This window comes from Mercenaria mercenaria, chromosome 11 (assembly GCF_021730395.1).
Source record: "Mercenaria mercenaria strain notata chromosome 11, MADL_Memer_1, whole genome shotgun sequence".
Classification (NCBI taxonomy): domain Eukaryota; kingdom Metazoa; phylum Mollusca; class Bivalvia; order Venerida; family Veneridae; genus Mercenaria; species Mercenaria mercenaria.
Genome location: NC_069371.1, coordinates 12,473,793 through 12,494,482, shown reverse-complemented (window position 1 = coordinate 12,494,482; position 20,690 = coordinate 12,473,793). Strand labels below are relative to the sequence as shown.

Sequence of the window (20,690 nt, the reverse complement as noted above, 5' to 3'; positions counted from 1 at the left end):
TGGTCAGAATGTTCACCTTGAGGATATCTAGATCAGTTTCGAAACTGGGTCACGTGGGGTCAAAAACTAGGTCAGTAAGTCTAAAAATAGAAAAACCTTGTGACCTCTCTAGAGGCCATATTTCTCAATGGATCTTCATGAAAATTGGTCAGAATGTTCGCCTTGATTATATCTAGGTCAAATTCGAAACTGGGTCACGTGGGGTCAAAAACTAGGTCAGAAGGTCTAAAAATAGAAAAACCTTGTGACCTCTCTAGGGGCCGTATTTCTCATAAATCTTCATGAAAATTGGTCAGAATGATCACCGTGATGATATCTAGGTCAGATTTGAAACTGGGTCACGTGGGGTCAAAAACTAGGTCAGTAGGTCTGAAAATAGAAAAACTTTGTGACCTCTCTAGAGGCCATAATTTTCAGGGATCTTTATAAAAATTAGTCAGAATGTTTACCGTGATGATATCTAGGTCAAGTTTGAAACTGGGTCACGTGTGATCAATAACTAGGTCAGAAGATCTAAAAATAGAAAAACCTTGTGACCTCTCTAGAGGCCATATTTTTCAAGAGATCTTCATGAAAATTGATCAGAATGTTCATCTTGATGATATCTAGGTCAAGTTCGAAACTGGGTCACGTGCGGTCAAAAACTAGGTCAGTAGGTCTAAAAATAGAAAAACCTTGTGACCTCTCTAGAGGCCATATTTCTCAATGGATCTTCATGAAAATTGGTGAGAGTGTTCAGCTTGATATCTAGCTCAAGTTCGAAACTGGGTCATGTGCGGTCAAAAACTAGGTCAGTAGGTTGAAAAGTAGAAAAACCTTGTGACCTCTCTAGAGGCCATATTTTTCATGAGATCTTCATGAAAATTGGTGAGAATGTTCACCTTTATGATATCTAGGTCAAGTTCAAAAGTGGGTCACGTGCCTTCAAAAACTAGGTCATTAGGTCAAATAATAGAAAAACCTTGTGACCTCTCTAGAGGTCATATTTTTCAATGGATCTTCATGAAATTTGGTCAGAATTTTTTATCTTGATGATATCTAGGTCACATATGCTCAAAAACTAGGTCACTTTGTCAAATAATAGAAATAACGACGTCATACTCAGTTCAACACTGGGTCATGTGGGGATAGGTGAGCGATTCAGGATCATCATGGTCCTCTTGTTTTAAGATACAGCCTTGAAATTTGGATGACCTGTACAGTTTTGCACACTGATCTTAAAACTGACTTTCAGTTACCATGAATGTGACCTACTGACTGACCTTATTAATATTTTACCAGCAGTTTGCCATTTGAAACATGTGGCTCATATTACTCAGGTGAGCAATTCAGGGTCATCATGACCCTCTTGTTATTTTTCTGGATTTAGAGTCAAGCTGTGGATTTTATTTATTATTCTGTCAAGCATTTTTAGTGGGCAATTTTCATACAAAGGTAACATCTTTCTTGTTGTGTATTTCTTTGTTGTCTCTATCCACTAAAATAATTTATTGTCAAACTTTAATATCCAATAATTTGCTTCCCCATAATACAGAATTTTTGACAAAACAAGAAAATTTCATGCTAACAAAATACACAATAATTATTTCCAGATTTGTCAACGGGAGAAATGGTGGCAGTATATGCTGATCTAGATGCCCAGTGTCGTAAAGGTCTGAAGGAAGAATACAGGGAACGTAAGCTGTATGTTGGTTGTGGAGTCATGCAGCTCAGTAGGGATCAAATATTTTGTTCTGCTCAAGTTAAACTCAGGTAGGTTTGTTATGGAACTTATACCTTGTTAGTTGTAATGACTCGAAAATTGAATAGTAAAATTGAGAATGATACTGTGTTTCAATGCAAATATATTTTTAGCCCAGTTTATGTTCTTACTCTACCAGAAAATGTAGTTTGATTAAAACCACTTTCATTTTAATAGTAAATGTTAATGGTAAAAAGGACTTGTGAAGTAAGTTTATTTCTTAGTCTCAGAATAAAAAAAAGAAATATTTTAGACTGAAACTGCAACTTCATGGGACTTTGTGGATTTCAAAGAGAAAAGAAAAATCTTTCATTCAGTAGGATTTAATGCAGAAGATGGAGATCACCATGAAATCCATGAAAAACAATTCTTTGGTAAATGGTAATATTTTACAGTTCAATGGTCTTAAACTGTCAGATTGATCCAGTGTTATACTGTCAAGTTTACTTAAACTATCAAGTTTACTTAAAATGGTAGGTGTATCCAGCACTTATACTGTCAAGTTTGCTTAAAATGGCAGGTGTATCCAGCACTTATACTGTCAAGTTTACTTAAACTGTCAAGTTTACTTAAAATGGCAGGTGTATCCAGTGCTTATACTGTCAAGTTTACTTAAACTGTCAAGTTTGCTTAAAATGGCAGGTGTATCCAGTGCTTATACTGTCAAGTTTACTTAAACTGTCAAGTTTACTTAAAATGGCAGGTGTATCCAGTGCTTATACTGTCAAGTTTACTTAAAATGGCAGGTGTATCCAGATCTTATACTGTCAAGTTTACTTAAACTGTCAAGTTTACTTAAAATGGCAGGTGTATCTAGATCTTTTACTGTCAAGTTTATTTAAACTGTCAAGTTTACTTAAAATGGCAGCTGTATCCAGCACTTATACTGTCAAGTTTACTTAAAATGGCAGGTGTATCTAGATCTTTTACTGTCAAGTTTATTTAAACTGTCAAGTTTACTTAAAGTGGCAGCTGTATCCAGCACTTATACTGTCAAGTTCACTAAAAATGGCAGGTGTATCTAGATCTTTTACTGTCAAGTTTACTTAAACTATCAAGTTTGCTTAAAATGGCAGGTGTATCCAGAGCTTTTACTGTCAAGTTTACTTAAACTATCAAGTTTACTTAAAATGGCAGGTGTATCAAGAGCTTTTACTGTCAAGTTTATTTAAACTGTCAAGTTTACTTAAAATGGCAGCTGCATCCAGCACTTATACTGTCAAGTTTACTTAAAATGGCAGGTGTATCTAGATCTTTTACTGTCAAGTTTATTTAAACTGTCAAGTTTACTTAAAATGGCAGCCGTATCCAGCACTTATACTGTCAAGTTTACTTAAAATGGCAGGTGTATCTAGATCTTTTACTGTCAAGTTTACTTAAACTATCAAGTTTACTTAAAATGGCAGGTGTATCTAGATCTTTTACTGTCAAGTTTACTTAAACTATCAAGTTTACTTAAAATGGCAGGTGTATCTAGAGCTTTTACTGTCAAGTTTACTTAAACTGTCAGGTTTACTTAAAATTTCAGGTGTATTCAGTGCTTTTATTGTAAAGTTTAATAAACTGTCAGGTTTACTTAAACTGTTAGGTTTACTTAAAATGGCAAGTTTACCCAGTTCTTGTACTGTCAAGTTTATTTAAACTTTGTCAAGTTTATCTAAATGTCAGATATACTGAAAATGTGTAAGCAAAACTGATACAGTCAAGTTTACTTAATCTTTAAAGTTTACTCAAAATACCAGGTGTATCCAATGTTTTACTGTCATTATGTTATTTAAGATGTCAGGTTTATTCAGTGCTTTTACTGTCAGATTAACTTAAAATGTCATTTGTATTCAGTGATTCATTATGTCTCCCACACTACTATGTATTACTGGTCCATGTCCCTTCACCTAGGTTATAGAATGAAAAAAATACCCTTCAAAATAGAGCTTCTCCGTCCTTTTCAGGGGAGTTGGTGTGAAAATGACACATCCATTATATGAAGCACCAAGTCTTGACGAAGTCTTGCCAGAGCTTGTCTTTCCTCAGAATCTTCCGTCCATAGTTTGTAGTCTTGTGTTAGATCCACAACCTGGAGAAACTGTGATAGATATGTGTTCTTCCCCAGGTAAATTGTTCTTTATATATTTTGACATTTATGTTGCTGATTCTGTAGGAATTTTGTGCAATTTTTATGACAAATATCTGTTTTATGATCGGCTTAGATTTATACCAGAAAAAATCATTAAAATTTTCATATTGATGCATGTCTTAATCCATATGTTTGGAGTACTTTGGAACATTCTCAAACAACAAAGCTGTAACATTCATTTGGCAGAACAAAACCTAATACTCTGAATTATCTATTCTAGTAAATTTATGAGAATAATTTGAAAATTGGCATAAATCTTAACATATTAAACAAAAGAGATGTATTGTCGATTCATCATGATACATTCAACATTGTATTAAGAGACCGCCCAAGGCACAGCTAAGAAATGGCCTCCTAATGGAATGGTCTCTTAATGAATTTCAGTCAGGTGAAGAGAAAAGTTATTATACGCCCGAAGGGACGTATTATGTTATGACGCTGGTGTCCGTCTGTCCGTCCGTCTGTCCGTTAGCAATTTCGTGTCCGCTCTGTAACTCTTGAACCCCTTGAAGGATTTCAAGGAAACTTGACACAAATGTTCACCACACCCAGACGATGTGCAGAGCGCATGTTCCGGATGTCTCGCTTCAAGGTCAAGGTCACACTTAGGAGTCAAAGGTCATATCAGTTTGTTTCGTGTCCGCTCTGTAACTCTTGAACCCCTTGAAGGATTTCAAAGAAACTTGACACAAATGTTCATCACACCAAGACGACGTGCAGAGCACATGTTCCGGATGAATTGCTTCAAGGTCAAGGTCACACTTAGGGGTCAAAAGTCATATCAGTTTGTTTCGTGTCCGCTCTGTAACTCTTGAACTGCTGGAAGGATTTCAAAGAAACTTGGCAGAAATGTTCACCACATTGCAACGATGTGCAGAGCGCATGTTCTGGTTGACTCACTTCAAGGTCAAGGTCACACTTAAGGGTCAAAGGTCATATATGACTTTGCTTTGTGTATATTGCTCTGCATTGCAGTGCTCTTGTTTTTATTTGGCAGATCTCTTTTTTTGTACTTACAATAATTTTTTTTTGAATTACTTCCCTTTTATGTTACTATAAATAGCTTATTTTGAAACTTTTTTATTATTGGCCGTAGGGAAAAACCGAGACCACTTTTCTGTGGTACAACATGGATGGTACCTCCAATTTTAAGGTGTATTTTTACATACCTGTACCTGATAAAGATTTTTTTGTAGACTTTGAATTTTTTTTTTGTGGACTTAGATTTGTTTTTTGAAGTTTTCCTTTTGTTGTTCCAGTCCTTTGGGGCTTCAACAGTCAAGTTCTTAAAATTTTGCTCCTATGCTATGATGTAAGCCTTCGGGCGTATATTGCCCCGCTAAGCGGCGCTCTTGTTTTTAATAACAGTTAGTTACTGTATTTATTATGAACATAATACATGTATGATTTCAAAATCTGTTTTAAGATTGTGAACACTTTTCTAAGTCCACAAACCATGAAAATTGTAGCTTGATTGTTTGTCAGTTCGACTGTTGCAAAGGTTAATTGCATTCAGTCACGTGCAAAAGCACTCGGTAATTACACAAGTGAAGGAATGTCTGGTGGAAATTTGGTACCCGGTTGCTTGATAGATACTTTTGTCGAATATTTTACCTGTTGGGACTACATCACTGTGGTCGCTAGTCGTTTAATGGAATGAATAAAAAACACTTAATAGAGGTGGTCGCAAGTACGATATAGACTAAATGAAAATCATTACATTATGTCCCTTTAACCCTTAGTGTGCTAAATTGCTAAAATGGACTCGTCCCTCATTTAATTTGGGCAGTACCATATTGTATTTGAGGGGGTGTTCACTGAAAATTTACTGGCTAAATAGCGAACAGTGCAGACCATGATCAGCCAGCAAGGATGTGCATGCTGACCTTGGTCTGTTCTGGTCGCAAAGGCAGAATCACTTGCCGCCAGCAGGCTACAGGTTAAATAGAATTCCTTTTAATTCAGAGTTATAAATCCTGCATGATAACGTGTTTTTTTGTCAAATTCAAATATTTACATTTGCCCTATTCTTTTCCATTAAAAAATATGACATTCATTTCGTATGAACAGCAAAAGGAAGGGTGCGAAAGTTACATCATCACTGCTTAGTGATAACCGGCTGCTGTTTTGATGACGTCTGCGTATAGTCGGGGAGAATGTTCCTTAGATGACGTTGCAATTGTTCCGTCTGGTGAACAGAATGGCCGGGAAACTGATTTTAATGTTAAATGCCACAAAATATGTGCAGTTTATAATATTATCTTGTTTACAAATGGAAAGGAAATATAATGTAAATATAAGAAATGAAACTATTTTTAGCTCGACTATTCAAAGAATAGTCTAGCTATTCTACTCACCCTGGCGTTGGCGTCGGCGTCACACCTTGGTTAAGTTTTTGCATGCAAGTACATACAGCTATCATTTAAAGGCATATAGCTTTGAAACTTATTTATTCTTTTTCTAGGTCAATTACCTACCTCACTGGGTCAAGTTCCATAACTCTAACATGTATTTTGAGCAAATTATGCCCCCTTTTGGACTTAGAAAATTCTGGTTAAAGTTTTACATGCAAGTTACTATCTCCAAAACTAATGCAGATATTGAATTGAAACTTCACATGTGTCTTCGGGGTTATAAAACTAGTTGATAGCACCAAGTCCCATAACTCTGACCTTCATTTTGGCCAAATTATGCCCCCTTTTGGACTTAGAAAATTCTGGTTAAAGTTTTGCGTGCAAGTACATACAGCTATTACTAAAAGGCATATAGATTTGAAACTTATTTTTTCTTTTTCTAGATCAATTACCTACCTCACTGGGTCAAGTCCCATAACTCTTAACATGTATTTTGGGCAAATTATGCCCCCTTTTGGACTTAGAAAATCCTGGTTAAAGTTTCTCCAAAACTACTACAGATATTAAATTGAAACTTCACATGTGTCTTCTGGGTTATAAAACTAGTTGATAGCACCAAGTCCCACAACTCTGACATGTATTTTGGGCACATTATGCCCCCTTTTGGACTTAGAAAATCCTGGTTAAAGTTTTGCATGCAAGTACATACAGCTATTACCAAAAGGCATATAGCTTTGAAACTTATTTATTCTTTTTCTAGGTCAATTACCAACCTCACTGGGTCAAGTTCCATAACTCTTAACATGTATTTTGGGCAAATTATGCCCCCTTTTGGACTTAGAAAATCCTGGTTAAAGTTTTGCGTGCAAGTACATACAGCTATTACCAAAAGGCATATAGCTTTGAAACTTGTTTATTCTTTTTCTAGGTCAATTACCAACCTCACTGGGTCAAGTTCCATAACTCTTAACTTGTATTTTGAGCAAATTATGCCCGCTTTTGGACTTAGAAAATTCTGGTTAAAGTTTTACATGCAAGTTACTATCCCCAAAACTAATGCAGATATTGAATTGAAACTTAACATGTTTCTTCGGGGTTATAAAACTAGTTTAAGTCCCATAACTCTGATATGTATTTTGGTCAAATTATGTCCCCTTTCGAACTTAAAACTCTTTTGGTATTTAACATTTTGGGTAATAATTTCCTGCTTCTGTGACAATATTTCGAATAGTCGAGCTTGGCTGTCTTACCGACAGCTCTTGTTTTTCCGGTGTTCATGCGAAATGAACGACAGAATAGGATCGGCAAATTAAACATGAATCGCTAGCACGATTCATGGATTTGTCGATCCTATTCTGTCATTCATTTCGCATGAACATCAAAAAAAAATCATATCATTTCTTAACTGTATTTATTTTGAGTCAAACTTGTTTAGATGTTTATTTCAATTGTGGAAAATCGCCATCAAATATATTTAACTTCATTAAATATATGAAAAAACTATGTGGTTTGTTAAAAAGACTTCCAGATTATTTAATGTAATACACTTTAATTCTGCGTTTCCCTATACATGTATTTAGTGTTCTATTCTAAACCTGGTGCATACAACAGTTTAAACACATAAACTTGTTAACTGTATGTTCACAGAGTAATTATTTATATTTCCAAATATGAAACATTGGTCAAGTTTACTTTTTAGCTCACCTGTCACAAAGTGACAAGGTGAGCTATTGTGACCGCTTGATGTGCGTTGTGCGTCGTGCGTCAACAATTTGTAAAAAAATCTTCTTCTTGAAAACCACTGGGCAGAATTATACCAAACTTAACTGGAATGATCCTTGGGTGGCCCCATTTCAAAATTGTTCAAAGAACTGAATGCCATGCAGAACTCTGGTTGCCATGGCAACCAAAAGGAAAAACTTTAAAAATCTTCCTCTCAAAAACCAGAAGCCCTAGAGCTTAGATATTTGGTGTGAAGCATTGCCTAGTGGACCTCTACCAAGTTTTTTCAAATCATGACCCCGGGATCAAAATTGACCCCGCTCCAGGTGTCACTTGATTTTACATAGGAAAATCTTAAAAAATCTTCTTCTCAAAAAGCAGAAGCCCTAGAGCTTAGATATTTGACATGTAGCATTGCCTAGTGGACCTCTACTAAAATTGTTCAAATCATGACCCCGCCCCAGGGGTCACTTGATTTTACATAGGAAAATCTTCAAAAATTTTCTAAAAATAAACCAGAAGGCCTAGATCTTAGGTATTTCACTTGTAGCATGGCCTAGTGGATCTCTACAAAATTTGTTCAAATCATGACCCCGAGTCAAAATTGACCCCGCTCCAGGGGTCACTTGATTTTACATAGGAAAATCTTCAAAAATTTTCTAAAAATAAACCAGAAGGCCTAGAGCTTAGATATTTCACTAGTAGCATTGCCTAATGGACTTCTACAAAATTTGTTCAAATCCTGTCCCCCGGGTCAAAATTGACCCAGCTCAAGGGGTTACTTGATTGTACATAGAGAAATCTTCATAAATTTGCTAAAAATAAACCAGAAGGCCTAGGTCTTAGATATTTGATACGTAACATTGCCTAGTAGACTTGTACAAACTTTGTTCAAATCATGACCCCCAGGGTAAAATTGGCCCCGCCCCAGGGGTTACTTGATTGTACATCTGAAAAGATTCCAAAAAATTTCTAAAAATCATCAGTTTGACATTTGAAACATGTAGCTCATATTACTTAGGTGAGCGATCCAGGGTCATCATGACCCTCTTGTTATTATTTCACAGTTCTTGAAATTATAATAAGTATATTCATCATTTCAGGTGGGAAAACTAATCATATTGCAACACTTATGAAAGATAAGGTATATGTCATTTCTACTGATATATTGTTTGACAGGGAACACAAACTTTATGCTTTCTGTAAAACTAAGGCCTGTAAAAAGATATGACCAATGTCTTTGTAAAAACACAAGCAAATGGCAAAGCGGTTTCAATGACATTTTTAATGATGTACAAATTGAGAAAAAATTCTGTCTGTTTACTCTAGTTTAATAAATGAGGTATTCATCACTGAATTTCACATAATTATGTATGAACAGCATATATTGGTTAGTTCATAATCTTGAGACTGGTTGTCTCTTGAAGTATAAAGGACCAGTTGTCCATCACAGATGAATAGCATGTTAAGTGATAGTAATACTCACTTATTGAATGGTTTGCCAGTCTAAAGTCAAAACTATTTATGACAAATGTCACTGGTAAACCATTCAATAAGTGTTTTATAACATGACATAAATCAATTTTCAGTTTTCAGTTTTATTTTCAAATTTTTGGAGCAACCCTTCTACAATATTTTTCTATTACAGCATCTTTTTGTTGTAGGCCTACATGTATTCTGTGATGCATAGCTCTATGCCTTGTTTTGGGTGCTCTGTGCTTCAGGAAAATCTTCCCTTACCTTTTAACTGTTAGCCCAGTAAACATGTGTTGAATATAGACAAGTGTTCTTGCACAAGTTATTGACCGACAATTTATACAAGGATTCATGTAATAATGTGTATAATGAAACACTACCAGTTGCTTGAGTAAAATAAAAATGTTTGGATTATTTCAGGGTAGGGTAATAGCTTTAGATAAGAGTGCCATAAAAGTGGAGAAGGTAATTGCCAATTTAAAACGATGGAACATTTCCTGTGTTGAATGCTACGCACAAGATTCTACAAAATGTTTAGATGAAAAATCAGGTATTTCAGCCTTTTGAGGAAAATGAAATAAGCTTTCCATTTAAATGAACATTTTAGTTTAAGAGTGTAGAAAACTCATTCATTATCAGAAAGAAAAGCAAAAAAGAAATGTGAGAGCATCAGTAGTCCTGTGATTGTATGCCATGTCCTGTTTTAGGAAGGCAGCTTGCAGAGTCAAACCAAAGATATGAAAAACTGCATCAGAAGCTTTCTTGTTTGAGGCTCAGTACTTAAAATTAAAACTGGCTTCTCTAATATTACACTATCAGGACATTGATTCCATCATGAATGATGTTTTGAGAGTGATCAATTTAACTTATAGAACTTGTTTCACAATAAACATGTAATAAAGTAGTACAAACTAACAATGCTAACTTTATTTTAACATATTCCATGCAACAATGTGATCTGAAACAATTTGGCATAAATGCGAAAAAATTTCTTTTTCAAAAGACAGAAAAATAAAAATAACTGTCTTTTGCACATCTCAAATATTTCACAGTGCTTTTATTATAATGTAGAAAATGTTGCTGTTGTTCTCAAAATTTCTGTTTGTCAGTGATATACATATTCCTTTCTTTTGTCTCCAGAAATCAAAGGTCCGCCTCCTTTTCCGCCCCAGTCATTTGACAGAGTATTACTAGATGTTCCATGTAGTGCACTAGGTCAGAGACCCTCATCACGCAATAGAATGACACTAAAATCCTTACAGTCCTACCCAGTCTACCAGAAGAGATTCATTGAAACAGTATGTAGAAAAAAAATTTACCAGTGAAAAAGTATTTAGTTACTGTTTACGTTATATCACTTGATGTGAAAATTTTCTTAACTGTGCAGATCAATCTCTGAAAATTAAATACTTCCATACAAAGGCAGGTATTTCCTTGCCTGCAAACCTTAGTATAGATTCTTGGTATAGTATCTCAAGATTGTCTGTGCTGTGTAGAAATCTATTGATGCCATTCAGTTATGATATGTCCGTATATGTGGAAAACCAAGAATTGATATACAAGTACTGTCAAAACTGAGAAATGGAGCTGCTACAAAGCAGGGGTGTAAAATTCCATTCATCCTCTTGCATTGGCGAGTTTAAGTCGAGCTAGAACTAGAGGAACTTCTCGAATACACCACAAACTGGGCGTGTGCTTTTTGCGACATAGTGTTTCCAAACTTTGTCTAAATACTGCAAAAAAATGATAATATAATATTCAAGTCAGTAGATACTTTAAAATTCAGTCGCACAATTATCATGGTTACTAATTGCTCTAACGCTGTTTATTGCCACATGTCTGTGATTCACTTGTCAGTTATTTAGTTGTAATATCTACAATAAATACACATAAGCCATTCTGGACATGAAGATATTTTATCAGTGTTGATGTTATTATTCACTGCTTTATGACTCATACTGTGCCACATTTGATATCGCAGAGGCAGATGGAATGACAAAAGAAATTTATTTGGGCTGATGGAAGAAATTTTACTGGGGAAAGCAAGACTTCACTACGGGCAAATTGATTTTATTAGCTACTAGTTCTACAGGGCGAGTGGTGAAAAAAATGAATTTTACACTCCTGCAAAATAATTTCAGCTACACTAAAGTCAAGGTTTCATTTTGAACACAAAGTGAGGTCTTATTACTGCTTTATTTATTTAATAGAAAAATATACATCAGAGTTGAAATACTGATGTTGATGACTTTACATTAGAATGTTTATTTATGTTATATGTTGATCAGGGTGTTCAGTTGCTGAAGACAGGAGGGACTCTTGTATACAGTACATGTACTATAACCATGGAGGAGAATGAGAGACAAGTGGCGTGGATGCTGCAGAAATACCCTTGTCTGAAACTGGCCGAACAGGTTAGCACTCATTGGTTAATAAAATGAATCTGTAACATGGTAACAGTTTTGAAAAATGTCTTCTTTATTTTTCAACTCCCAGAAAAATAATCAAGTAAATTAAGTCATGGTTGCAAAAAGAAAAAACATTAGTAATCCCATCGGAATACATTTTGATGAAAACTGTAGATAAATTGTCTTATTAAGTTCTTTAGAATGATGTATATCAGTATTTTCATAAAAGAAATTAGCATAAATCTCTGATACAGAATAGGTAAACTATGCAGTAGCTTATTATGTCTGATAAAGAGAGCAGCTCTATCTCTTATTTTATGCCTTGCCATTCTAAAGGAAATTTTATAGTAAAATAATATTCTTACAATAAATATCCTTTGATATAGGCTGAGACACTTAATTGATTTAGGAACAGCTTTGCTCTGCATGCAGAACTAGAAAGTCCAGATCTTAAAAGTTGCAATTGTACAAAACTGTGTGTTATGCACAAATGACTGGTGCAAAGTATCTTGAAGTCCAGTCATTATACACATAACATGCAAGGCTGTTGTGCAAACATGCTATAATACTTCTGTTTTGTGGCAAAGTGACTATATATTCCTTTAGTCAGATTCACCTGTAAGTTAAAACCATAGCTTTAGTCATAGCTGCATCTTCTTATGGGACACTTGCCTAAGGTTTTAGAATTTAGTCTGAAGACCATTTTGAGAATACAACCTTGCCATTGGTCAGTTTGAAAAGTCAGCTGATAATCAGCCAATTAGATTTCAGAATTTTGTAACTTAAATCTAAGTACTCAAAGTTATAATACTGAGCTTTTATACCAGTCTTAAAAGAAACATCTGTTTGGTTGATTCTGAGTTCAGTCAGTAGCAATACTACAAAGTCGTACTGAGACTGATTTCCGAACTTTTATTATCATGGATTCTGATTTATCCCAGAGTCCAGACTGCTTTAGTGAGTTTCATATGTTCTGCACGGTCTAATTTAAATGAATTTGATGTAATAAAATTAAATTATTTTCAGGAATTACTTTGTTATAAATGTCATATCTGTGGATTTACTTTCAGAATCCCCACCTTGGTGATGTAGGACGGCCATGCAAAGGTCTCAGCAGTTCACAGTGTAACATGCTGCAGAGGTTTGATCCCACCAGTGTCACCAGCAAGTCTAAATATTTCACAGACAATGATACTATAGGATTCTTTATTGCAAAATTTGTGAAAGTTGAAGACCCAAGCTGATAGCTCTATACATGTGTTCTTCATGAACATTTCCTTTTTAATTGTGTTCTGAACTCCAAGTGACTGAATGAATGTTCTGTACATTTTTTAAAAACCTTTGATAATGATAGTAATCAGTAACTCTATCAAGTTTATCAACTCTAACAAATTTTTATATTGCGTATAATCAATTGTGGCATAATTTAAAAGAAATCGGTCAGCAGAAATTGACGAATCTTAGCCTCAGTTTAGTTGAAGCCAAATAAACGAATAAAACGGACGCTAGTAGAACATGTTGAACCATTTATATTGTTTTTAGCTCGACTATTCGAAGAATAGGGGAGCTATCCTACTCGCCCCGCCGTCGATATGAGCGTTAGCGTGAGCGTCACACAAATGTTAAAGTTTGCGTACCACCCCAAATATTTTCAAAGTCCATTGAGATATTGCTTTCATATTTTGCATACTTGTTTACCATCATGACCCCAGTCTGTAAACAAGAGCAGACAACTCTATCAAGCATTTTGACTGAATTATGGCCCCTTTTCGAATTAGAATATGCTTATTGTACTGTTAAAGTTTTACTCATAGCTTATATTATACTATCAAGCACTGAGAATAGTCGAGCACGCTGTCAACTGACAGCTCTTGTTTCCATATCCAGCAAGTATTGGCTAGGCCATTTCAGTGAAAGTACTTGCAAAAGTTGCAAAAAGACTACCACTATTGGCAAAAATAGGCAAAAATCTTATGCAAAACTGTAGGGTATTATGGACGACACACATTTGAATAAGTCAATACACAGTGTCAGAAAAAGTAGAAAGCTGCAATTATTCAGTTAGATTACTTTTACTTCAAATATTCTTTCTTGAAATTAACTAAAGATTCAACTAGAACACAAAACACAGAATTTTTGATTGGTTTAAAATATAGATTGTGTTTGACACTGTAAATATCAAATAGATAGATGTTGTTTCCTCACAAAACTGCAATGTTTTTGTAAAAACTTGGATTGATCAATGCAAGAAATATTCACAATACATATTTTCTTTTAAACCAAACTTCAATGTAAATCAAGTAGAAAATATTAAATAATGATTCTTACATTGATATCTTATTGATGTATTTACTTAAGCTACCTTAGATAAATATATATTTTTACAAGCTGTTTCATATCATTCCTGTTATCTATAATCTCAGTTTTCTTAAATGAATAATATGCTTATTGCAATAAACCGCTAAACGTTATACCCAGCTATAATTCTGCAGAGCCTGGCTACAACAAAATCCTGGCTAGAACCCTGAAGTCTACTGGGTGAGATGTTTAAATTTGGATACTCATTCAGCATATTTGTATGTATGTAGAAAAAAGGAGAAATTATCAAGATCTCTTTCCACAGATATATTCACACCAGTTAGGTTAAACAACTGTCAAAAATCTTTGAGTTCAGATTGGTGATTTATTTTAAATGACCATTATGTAAAAACAATAGGTACATATTGCTTGTTGTATTTTGCTTGTACAGTAAGTTGCTTTTAAACAATTTTAAAGACACATTTGCTACAATTTATGAGAAAGAGTTATTTAAAATAGCTCATTGCTGATATTGTAGCGTAAATTAAAGTAATATGTACATTTTCGTGCTTCAAAAAATATATAGAGGAAATTTCTTTCAAAATAAAATAACTTTATGGTTAAGTTTAATATGTCATCAACAGGAATTAAAGAACCAGTTTCAGTTCCATCCTATTGTATGCATTTTCAGGAAGGTCTATGCTGTACATCTGTCATTGTTTACATTAAGTTCAGTTACACTGGGATTTTGTTCAGTTTCAAACCTTCTGATTTGTTTTTTCTTTCTTTCTCATCATCTGATTTTTTCAAATCATTTTGTTTAAGGTATTGTATAAAATGTTGGCCCACACTGAAATTGAGCATAATTTACCCTGTTATATAAAATTAATGTTATTAATTTTACAGTTAGACAATATCTCATAATGTGAAATCATTAATTTTTGTAGGGGACTTACTTTCATGGATTCTGTGACTGAGCCAATCCATGAAACTAAATCTCAGTGAACTAGTAAATTCCTATTTATTCTAAATTCAGAGTTTGAAAATCACAAATTCATATCCGCAGGAAAGAGTTGTGTTGGCCAAAAACCACAAAATTTCATTCCCTCCACATTATAGGATTTCATAGTACTTCTTCAAAATTTTTAGTTAAAACTACAAAAGCCTTCACTGCTGAATACATTGTGATGATTATTTATAATTTTGTTACATGTTTAAATGTAATGATGCATATGGATTTATTCTTATTATCTCTACTGAGCCCCCTGTAAAGTCAGTTTGACCAAGATTTTGTTTTTGTGCAAAATTTGTATCACATTTCAAGGGATTTTGAAATTACATGTTCACTATTCCATAAGGATTTGTTGTGTTCACAACCAGGTCTGTTGTTTCAGTTCACAGTTTTGGATGAAAGGTTTACAGCGTCTGAATTGTGTCTGCCCCATTACTCTGTAATATATCAGGGAAAATCTTGATATAACATGTCATAACTTTCAGCGGTAACATAAGGGCGAATCACAAACAACTTTTTTGCATACAGCCTCAAAGTCAAGGTTTCCCTTTGAGAGCAAAGTTATAGGGTCAGTTTCATGTTTTCTCAGTTATCAGAATTCAGTCCTAGTATAACTCAAATGAAGATGAATAGGGGCTGTTCTTCTTGTGTTGTGATTGAAAACTCATCTTCTGTTAAATCCAGACATGATTTTTACCAAAGTTTGTGGACAAAATGTGTAGCTGTTACTATGATTGTGTTTTAGTAAGATTCAGCTTAAGTGCTAATTAACGCTTATTTACATATTATCACGTCATCAAACATAAATTCTATGTCTTTTGTATTTTTGTCATTGCTCTTTTTTCATCACTTTTACAGATCTGAGCATGTTACAAGTGAGATAGAAATGTACTTGCATTAACTTAATCACTCCAAACTTAAAATGGTAAGGACTTTTCATCATTGATATAACTGTAGTTTATCACAGCTGTGCAGTTTTTACAAGATTTACCACTCAGCAATTTACGTGTTGTGAAGTAAATTTGTATCTTCTTCACTGAAAAGCCAGTTGTGAAATTGTAAAAGTGTAAACCATCATTACTTTTAAATTTGATATATGCATTGACGCAAAATTAAAACATGTAATCAAAACTTTATATTTGTTTGTTTTAATAATTTATTACATAGTCATATATTTTTGCTGTATATATGTAGAGGATATTTGTTTGTTTTGATTGAATATGGGATATATATCTCACTGCCAAAGTTCAAATATTTTCATGAGCGCGTAGCACGAGTGAAAATGTGAAAATTTTCTCACTTTGAGGTGAGATATTCTGTATTCATGAAAAACAAACAAATTTTCTTTTTATTTTATGCTTAATTACGTTGAGATATGCATTTTTCAACAATTTTTAATCTCAGTGCGGGAAACAGACGTCAGACTTGTTGTGACGTTAGAAAGATGCACACGAAATAATGTTCTGTTTCATTTTATTTCTTGCTGCATCATCTTATGAAATTCTCATTAAGTAAAATAATTTGAATCAAGAAATATGCTATAAAGAACAAAGTACTACTACATTTTTAGCCCACTATCATCAGATGGTGAGCTATTCAAATCACACTGTGTCCGTGGTCCGTATACCTTCCGTCCGTTAACAATTTCTCGTTATCACATCTCCTCAGAAACTATCAGGGGGATTTTGACCAAACTTTGTCAGAATGATGTATTGGTACCCTAGATGTGTCCTCCTGAAAATCAGACTGGTTCAACAATTGTTTAGTGAGTTATGGCCCTTTGTTTATTTCTATAATTTACATAGATTTATATAGGGAAAAACTTTGAAAATCTTCTTGTCCTAAACCACAGAGCCTAGGGCTTTGATATTTGGTATGAAGCATCATCTAGTGGTCCTCTACCAAGATGATTCAAATTATTTCCCTGGGGTCTAATATGGCCCCGCCCCGGGGGTCACATGGTTTATATAGACTTATATAGGGAAAAACTTTGAAAAACCTCTTGTTCAAAACCACATGGCCTAGGGCTTTGATATTTTGTATGTGACATCATCTGGTGGTCTTCTACTAAGATTGTTCAAATTATTCACCTAGGGTCAAATATGGCCCCACCCCGGGGGTCACATCGTTTACATAGACTTATATAGGGAAAAACTTTGAAAATCTTCTTGTCCAAACCACAAAGCCTAGGGCTTTGGCATTTGTAATGTAGCATCATCTAGTGGTTCTCTACCAAGTTTGTTCAAATTATCCCCCTAGGATCAAATATGGCCCCGCCCTGGGGTCACATGGTTCGTATAGACTTATATAGGGAAAAGCTTTTAAAATCTTCTTGTCAACAACCTACAACATTCAAATCTGGACCACATAATTTATATGGTTTTGAGTGGCAAGATGAACCTTGACATGAGTAGACCTTGATTTTGACCTAGTGACCTACTTTCACATTTCTGTAGCTACAGCCTTCAAATTTGAACCACTTGCATAATTTTGTGCACTGAAAAAAACTTTGACCTTGATATTGGCCTAGTGACCTACTTTCACATTTTTGAAGGTACAAGCTTCAAATTTGGACCACATGCATATTTTCGTGTTCCGAAATGAAATTTCACCTTGATTTTGACCTAGTGACCTACTTTCACATTTCTCAAGCTACTGCCTTCAAATTTGGTCCACAAGCATAGTTTTTTTACCGAAACAAACTTTGACCTTTACGTTGACCTAGTGACCTACTTTCACATTTTTGGAGGTACAGGCTTCAAATTTGGACCACATGCATAGTTCTGTGTTCCGAAATAAAATTTGACCTTGATTTTGACCTAGTGACCTACTTTCACATTTCTCGAGCTACAGCCTTCAAATTTGGACCACTTGCATAGTTTTGTATACCAAAATTAACTTTGACCTTAAGATTGACCTAGTGACCTACTTTCACATTTCTGTAGCTACAGGCTTCAGATTTAGACCACATGCATAGGATTGTGTACCGAAACAAACTTTGACCTTAACATTGACCTAGTGACCTACTTTCACATTTTTGAAGGTACAGGCTTTAAATTTGGACCACATGCATAGATTTGTGTTCTGAAGTGTAATTTGACCTTGATTTTGACCTAGTGACCTAATTTCACATTTCTCAAGCTACAGCCTTCAAATTTGGACCGCTTGCATAGTTTTGTGTACCGAAATAAACTTTGACCTTAAGATTGACCTAATGACCTACTTTCAAATTTCTCAAACTACAGCCTTCAAGCTTGATGCACATGCATAGTTTTGTGTACAAAGAACTTTGTCCTTGAAATTGATGTAGTGACCTACTTTCACATTTCTCAAGCTACAGCTTTCGAATTTGGACCACATGCACAGTGTTGTGTACGGAAATGAAATTTGACCTTGAGCTAGTCAATAAGTCTTGAAATTTGGAACACTCAAAAATGGCACATTGGTGGGCGCCAAGATCACTCTTATGATCTCTTGTTCATCTTGTTTTAAGCAAATGATTTAAAATTTATATACAATGTACATGTAGATTGGCAAAGCTATATCATTTACAGTGAGTGATATGCAGTGAGTGACCTGGATTATATCTCACTGATAAAACATCAGTTAGCATAAAATAAAAGTTGATAACAAGTTGGTTCATAAGGATATATTCTGTCTTGAAAATTCCTCATTCTATTGAGTAGAAAGAAAGCATTGAAATCTATGATTATATCATATAAGATATAGCAGGGTATGAAAGATTAGGCACAGCCAAGTTTGAGACTTTAGAAAGAGCAGGGTTTGAGAGCTTTAGGCAGAGGAGGGTATGACAGATTAGGCAAAGAAGGGTTTGAGAGTTTTAGGCACAGCAGGGTATGAGAGATTAGGCAAAGCAGGGTTTGAGAGTTTTAGGCACAGCTGGGTATGGGAGACTAGGCAAAGCAGGGTCTGAGAGTTTTAGGCACAGCAGGGTATGGGAGACTAGGCAAAGCAGGGTCTGAGAGTTTTAGGCACAGCAGGGTATGGGAAACTAGGCAAAGCAGAGTCTGAGAGTTTTAGGCACAGCAAGGTATGAGAAATTAGGCAAAGCAGAATTTTGAGAGGTCGGGCACAGCACGGTTTGGAAGATTAGTCACATCAGGATTTGAGACGTCAGACACAGCAGTGTTTGAGAAATTTGATTTAACAGGGTTTGAACGACTAACCACAGCCAGCTCTGACAGGTGAGGCACAACAATTGAGAACAGTGTTTATGAAATTAGACACAGCAAGGGTTTAGAGGTAAACTACAGCAGGGTTTGATAGATAAGACACAGATATGTTTGAGAGATTAGACATAGCAGGGTATGATAGATTTAACACAGCATAATTTGAGAAATTGAACACGGGGTTTGAGAGATTAGGCACAGCGGGCTTGGAGAGATTAGACAAAGCAGGATTCAATAGATTGAACAGAGCAGGGTTGAGAGAATAGACACAGCAGGGTTTGATAGATTGAACACAGTAGGGTTTCAGAAATTTGACACAGAAGGGTTTTAGAGATTATGTACAGCAGGGTTTGAGAGATAAGGCACAGCAGTGATTGAAAGATTAGACACAACAGGGTTTGATAGATTATGCCCAACAGCTTTTGAGAGATTATGCACAACAGGGTTTGAGAAATTGAACACAACAAAGTTATAGAGTTTATGTACAACAGGGTTTGAAAGATTAGACACAGAAGGGTGCGAGAGATTAGACACATCAGTGTCTGAGCAATTAGTTGCAGTAGGGTTTATGGAATATGCACTGCAGGGTTTCAGGGAAGTAGGTACGGGTGGATTTGAGGGACTAGGCACTGTAGGGTTTGACAGATTAGGCACAGCAGGGTTTGATGGATTAGGCACAACAGCGTATGAGAAATTATGTACAACAGGGTTTGAAAGATTATGCAGAGCACGGGTTGAGAGATTTTGCGTAGCAGGGTTTGATAGATTAGGAAAGTAGGGTTTGAGATACACAGCAGGGCTTGAGAGATAAGGTACAGCAGGGCTTCAGAGATAAGGCACACCAGGGTTTGAGAGATAAGGCACAGCAGAGGTTGAGAGATTTAGATCAGCACTGTTTGAGAGATAAGGCAAAGCAAGGGTTGAGAGATAAGACACAGCAAGGGTTGAGAGATAAGGCACAGCAAGGGTTGAGAGATAAGGCACAGCAGGGGTTGAGAGATAAGGCACAGCAAGGGTTGAGAGATAAGGCACAGCAAGGGTTGAGAGATAAGGCACAGCGGGGGTTGAGAGATAAGGCACAGCAGGGGTTGAGAGATAAGGCACAGCAAGGGTTGAGAGATAAGGCACAGCAGGGGTTGAGAGATAAGGCACAGCAGGGATTGAGAGATAAGGCACAGCAGGGGTTGAGAGATAAGGCACAGCAGGGATTGAGAGATAAGGCACAGCAAGGGTTGAGAGATAAGGCACAGCAGGGGTTGAGAGATAAGGCACAGCAAGGGTTGAGAGATAAGGCACAGCAAGGGTTGAGAGATAAGGCACAACAGGGGTTGAGAGATAAGGCACAGCAAGGTTGA

At 35.5% G+C, this 20,690-nt stretch overlaps 2 protein-coding genes across 2 annotated transcripts in view; both read left to right on the top strand.

Annotated features, from left to right (window-relative positions):
• The window catches only part of LOC123531694 (tRNA (cytosine(72)-C(5))-methyltransferase NSUN6-like), a 25,743-nt gene extending 9,462 nt beyond the window's left edge, over nt 1–16,281 (top strand). Inside the window, exons 5-11 of the mRNA XM_045312877.2 lie at nt 1,593–1,752; nt 3,691–3,851; nt 9,055–9,095; nt 9,848–9,977; nt 10,568–10,725; nt 11,716–11,841; nt 12,906–16,281. Of these exons, the coding sequence (XP_045168812.2) occupies nt 1,593–1,752; nt 3,691–3,851; nt 9,055–9,095; nt 9,848–9,977; nt 10,568–10,725; nt 11,716–11,841; nt 12,906–13,079 (950 nt within the window). The 3' untranslated portion in view covers nt 13,080–16,281. The remainder of the gene's footprint in view (nt 1–1,592; nt 1,753–3,690; nt 3,852–9,054; nt 9,096–9,847; nt 9,978–10,567; nt 10,726–11,715; nt 11,842–12,905) is intronic.
• LOC128546695 (uncharacterized) lies at nt 14,765–20,690 on the top strand. Its single transcript, XM_053517948.1, has 3 exons — nt 14,765–14,810; nt 19,827–20,068; nt 20,133–20,690. Exons 1-3 carry the CDS (start codon nt 14,765–14,767, stop codon nt 20,688–20,690), a joined length of 846 nt encoding a protein of 281 aa, XP_053373923.1.